Source organism: Suricata suricatta, chromosome 12, assembly GCF_006229205.1.
Source record: "Suricata suricatta isolate VVHF042 chromosome 12, meerkat_22Aug2017_6uvM2_HiC, whole genome shotgun sequence".
Taxonomy (NCBI): domain Eukaryota; kingdom Metazoa; phylum Chordata; class Mammalia; order Carnivora; family Herpestidae; genus Suricata; species Suricata suricatta.
Genome location: NC_043711.1, coordinates 104899484 through 104904743, shown reverse-complemented (window position 1 = coordinate 104904743; position 5260 = coordinate 104899484). Strand labels below are relative to the sequence as shown.

The 5260-nt window shown below is 64.9% G+C and overlaps 1 protein-coding gene across 1 annotated transcript in view; it reads left to right on the top strand.

The window, feature by feature from the left end:
- Positions 1-3328: 3328 nt before the first annotated feature.
- Positions 3329-5260, top strand: part of RBBP8NL (RBBP8 N-terminal like) — an 8757-nt gene continuing 6825 nt past the window's right edge. The window contains exons 1-4 of the mRNA XM_029918098.1: positions 3329-3404; positions 4189-4231; positions 4768-4863; positions 5139-5251. Coding sequence (XP_029773958.1) covers positions 3344-3404; positions 4189-4231; positions 4768-4863; positions 5139-5251 — 313 coding nt within the window. The 5' untranslated portion in view covers positions 3329-3343. The remainder of the gene's footprint in view (positions 3405-4188; positions 4232-4767; positions 4864-5138; positions 5252-5260) is intronic.

Sequence of the window (5260 nt, the reverse complement as noted above, 5' to 3'; positions counted from 1 at the left end):
CCTTCCGGGGACTCGGCCCCAGTAGAGACCTTCCAGCACAGGCGTCCAGAGTGTCCGTGGGCCCTGTCCCCGTCCGCACCCCAGCCAGCAACTCAGGCCACCCTCTTCCTGTGCACAGGCCACCCAGGCCCAGAGACAGAGGCCCAGCTCCCCACCCCTGCGGGATGGCCCCCTTATCCCAGCCCCAGCTCGCAGCCACCCAGGCCCGCCTTCCCTGAGCCCCAGGCCCCGCTGTGGGGACCGCCCCTTCCTTAGACCCTCCTCCCTCCAGGAGAATGGAGGCCCCAGAAGACAGAGTCTGTCCACTCTGCCTTGGCCAAATGGGCTTCTGTCACCTGCCCACCCAGGGAAGTTACACCATCCCCTGACACTGTCACCCATGGGCTGGATGGCTCTGGGCCTCCCCAGGAGAGAAGATGGGAGGGGAGGGGAGGGAAGGTCAGGAGAGGAGAATGTGCCAGCATGATGCACCCCCTCCAGCTCTGTTTCCAGCCACCAGCAAATCCTGCCCCTGTCCTGCTGTCCCGCCCAGTGTGCGGGAGACTGTCCCCTCCCATCAGCTGGGGCCTGAGGGGCCTGGGGGTGGGGGGAACAGGGCCCATTGGTAGCCGCTCCCAGGCCTATGGGCACCAGAGGCTCCCTCGGGTGGCTCCCTATGGGCTGGGGGGGAAGGCGGGAGAGAGGCCCGGCCCGTCAGGCGGGTCTGGGTGGAATTTCAAGCTCCGCCTCAGCCCCTGCCTGGCCCTCCTCGCCCGCCCTCCCGCCCGGAGTCTGCGGAGGCCTCTGCTCCCCGTGCAGTCCGGGGAGCCCTGCTGCAAGCCAGCGCGGCGGGGCCGCTGGGGACTGAGCCCTGGGCCACGCGGGGCAGGGCACAGCATCTGCGGATCCGGGAGCCAGTTCCAACCCCAGCACCCACTTCCTCCTGGGTGGCTGAGGAGCATGACGTGATCTATTTGGGCCTCGGTTTCCCCCTTTGGAGAGCAGGCTCCTCACAGGGCACAGGGCATTAATGCCAGCTCGGCACTGGCCTCTCCCAGCCCCTAGACTTTCGGGGCTCATCTCTAGCCACATCCGGTGAGCTCCAGCCCCCAGCCTCGAGGTGGGGCCCCTCCTAAACTCGTCATCTCCACTCGACCCACAGCCACCAAGCAGCCACCCATGTGCCCCTGGCCATCACTTGGGAGTGGCCTGGAGCCCAGGCAGGTCCTCAAAACAAGTTCAGGGGTCCCAGCACCCCAGCACATGCCACCGACTTTGTTCCAGCTGCCGCAGGACAGGGGGATGTCACTGCGTCCTCAGGCCGACCCTTCCCAGTGCTCTGATGCTTGACCTCAGGTCAGAAGGAGCTGCTGAGAGCCAGACTCCATGGTCCAGTCTCCCTCCCACAGCTCCCAAAGCCTCCAGCCGGCCCCGACCCATGGCTTCTCCAGGGGCCACGGTCAGGGACACCCCTGGGTTCTACCCCCAACTCCTGAGAACCTCTTCTGTGCTCTGTGAGCACGAAACCCACGTCAGGCTGGCTCTCCGGTCCGGCTCCCATGGTGCGGTGTCACGGCGCGATGGCACCTGGGGGGGGCAGCTGCCACCCCTGCCAGCAGGGGACACTGGCAGTGGCACTTCCAGCTTGGAGTGGCTCGGCGAGTGGCTGCAAACACTCGTGTGCATGTCTTCGGCGCCGACGGGATGAGACGGGGTTCCCTTGGGCAGCCTGGGCAAGGCCTGGGGCACAGCCTGGTGCAATGGGGCCACGGGCAGGTTTGAGCAGGGGCTTCAAGGGCCTCGAAGGACCCACTGCTGTGCCGTGCGCGTCCTCATGGGAAGAGGGCTGGCTTGGGCGTCGGTGGGCGTAGCAGGGAAGGTGAGGTCCGGGTGGATGCAGGAGGCAGGCCCGTACTGGCTGCTGACAGGTGGGGTGCCGGCCGGAGAGAGCGGCCGGGAGCTGTCACCTGTTTGCAGGGTCCGGTGGACCCCAAGGCTCCTTGAGCTGAAGCCCAGACGGGGCCACCTCCCCTGGCCTGGAGGTGAGATCCAGAGAGGAGGGTGGGCCAGGATGAGCCCCACCCTGTCCTTCGGAAGTCTCTGTCCATCCATCGGGGCCGGCAGCAGCCTCAGTAAACGCAGGCCAGAGTCCAGACCCAAGGTGAACACTGGGGCCTCAGCACCCCTTAATACATGCACACACAGCACAGCACACACCAGACACCCACAGTACACGCACAGTACTTGTGCACAGTTCATGCATATACACAGGTACATAGTACTTATGCACAGTACATGCATACACACATGTACACCCAACAGTAGCTGTGCACAGTGTATGCATACACACACGCACCCACAGTACTTGTGCACAGTTCATGCATAGACACATGTACGTAGTACTTATGCACAGTACATGCATACACACATGCACCCACAGTACTTATGCACAGTACATGCATACACACATACACACCCACAGTAGCTGTGCACAGTATATGCATACACGCACGCACCCACAGTACTTGTGCACAGTACCTGCACACACATACCACACATGCAGTGCACATACCATGCCCACACGTACACACACACATAGTGCATGCACATGCGTCCACGGCACATTGCCTGGCACAGGACAGAGCACAGCCTGGGTGCACAGCAGCCCAGAGCAGAGGTCCGGGTCGGAGGCCGGTGCTCACCCCAGCAGCTGGCAGTGCCCCCTCCCCTCAGAGAAGGGCCTGGAAGAGAGACTTTCCCAGAAAGGCTCTGCGTGTTGCAACCGGCTCTCGGCTTAACAGAGCACGTAATGGGTGCCCGGAGCCACTGCAGACCAGGCCTGGCCAAGCCTCCCGACCTGTGGCCCAGCCTCCTGGGCCCGGGGCCAATCTGTGGCCACAAGGGCAGTGGCATGGGAGGGGAAGGGGGGAGGGGTGGAACGGGGACCCACAGCCCTGTGAGCTCACTCCTCCCAGCCTCCTGCCTGCAGGAGACCCCTCCAGGCTGCCCAGAAAGGCCTGGAAGGGAGTGAGGACCAGGACACCCAGGCCCCATCCCCCCGGGCCCCTCAATTCTCATCTCAGGCAGTGGACCCTCAAGGTGTGCACAGCCCAGCTAGGTGCCCCTGAGGACCCGTGGGGAGGAGGGGGTGGTGCCAGCAGTCGGCGGATTCCTGCCCCCTCCTCGGACCCTGCGGCCTCTCTATACGGGACCCACTTCCCTGGGCAGACGAGGCTGGTGTGTGTATTTCTGTGACCTCTCCCCCTGCCTCCTCTACAGGCTGGGGACAGAGGGGCAGTAGAGGTCAGGGGGCCACCCCTGTACCCCGAGCACAGAGGGGCCTGGGCCAGAGCCCGCAGGAGCCATGGACAGCTTCATGGAGTCACTGAACCGGCTGAAGGATGTCCATGAGAACGAGGTCCGGGGTGAGTGCCACGGGGAGGCGGGTGTCCACGGCCCTCACCTGGGCCGGCTCGGGGTGCTCCTCCACAAAACCTCCGATTCTTGCCAGACTTGGGGACCCTGCCTGCCAGGCCCCGAAGGGGAGTCCTGACCCAGAGCCCAGAGGAGGCAGCCGCCCAGCCTCAGATCAGCATCCTCGAGTGTGGCCCTGGAAAGGATTCTCCCAAAGGGTTAGCTGACGACACAGCCGAAATAAAAAGCCAGGCGCCCAACGGAAAGCCAGAGGCTTGGGCTGAGATGAGCCTTCGCCCAGGGCGAGGCAGGGGTGCCTGGCGGCCGCAATAAAACAATTACCCACCTCTAAGAACAGAGGGCGGTGCATCCAGAGCATTCCAGGGTTTAGAGCTGAAACCTGTCTGTCCCTGACAGGACCCCAGGCCAAGCTCTGCCGCAGCCCACAGGCCCGTCCACTCACCCCCCACCCCCCACGGGGCTGGAGCCGCTGAGAGTGGGCGACAACCTCACACACCGACCTGAGGGCCCGAGGGGCCTGGATCTCTTCCCCAGTGGCCCGGAAAGGCAGGGACTGCGGGGACCAAGGCAGACTCCAGCCCATGGCAAGGAGGCTCTTGGCCAGGGGTTCCCCAAAGAGCATGCTTTATTACCACACTGGCTGTCCGCCCCCAGAAAACATCCCTCCAGGACCTGGCCTGGTGGGACCACGGCCCGGCAGGTGGCGGGAGTCTGCAGAGTGCCCCGCCGGACAGCCAGGGAGGTGACCCCCCACCCCTTCCCTGGCTCCCCTAGGTCTGCAGAATAAACTCCTGGAGCTGAACTCCGAGCGATGCCGGTGAGTCAGGACAGACCCCGGCCCAATGGGAAACCAGTGAGAAAGGCAGTGCCACAGCCCAGTGCACTAACGCCGCCCCCATCCAGTGGTGCAGAAGGGGAACTGAGGCTCAGTGTGGGGGGTGGGGGTGAGTCACCAGACCAAAGCCATATCTTGAGTAGCTGTTGGAGCAGGACTGGAAACTCAAGCCCCGCCCCCACCCAGTGAACAGGGACCCTCCATACCCAGGGCATCAAAAGGGAGACTCAGGGCCTTAGGGGTGGGTCCTCACGTCGCCACCACACTGTCGGCTGCACTTCTGGGCCACTGCAAACAGGTGGCCAGGAGCGCTCACATTTGCGCCGCTGGGCCAAGCATTGCCCTGGCAAGGCCCTGCTTTACTAGGGAGTCCCTGCGCCAGGTGCGCCCAGTGGGACCCAGTGCGGGACTCCCCTCCCCCGCCCTTCCCCCCCCCCCCCCCCCCCCCCCCCCCCCCCCCCCGGGGCAACGCAGGCCCATTGGAGCAGAACCTGCACCTCACCTCCCTCGACCCCCAGGGATGCCCAGAGGGTGGAGGAGCTCTGTGCCAAGAACCATCAGCTCAGGGAGCAGCAGAAGGCACTGAAGGAGAACGTGCGGGTGCTGGAGAACAGGTGAGCGGACAGGGGTGGGGCGGGAGGGCGAGCACCCCAGCGGAAGTGCCCCGGGGGAAAACGCACTTTCTCTCTCCTTCCCACACCCAGCAGAGCAGGGAACCCCGAGCCCACGGGGGCTTCTACAGTTTGGGAAAGGCGAAGGCGTGTCTTGCGAGCAGGGCACTGAGGGTCCCAGCCAACCCCCCCCCCCCCCCCCCCCCCCCCCCCCCCCCCCCCGCCACCTCGGCCCCGGTCTCCCTCCTGAGTGGCCTCTTGCCCCTCCCCCACCGCAGGCTGCGAGCTGGCCTGTGTGACCGCTGCATGGTCACCCAGGAGCTGGCCAGGAAGAAGCAGCAGGAGTTCGAGAACTCACTCCTCCAGAACCTGCAGCACGTCATCATCCTCAGTGAGCCCC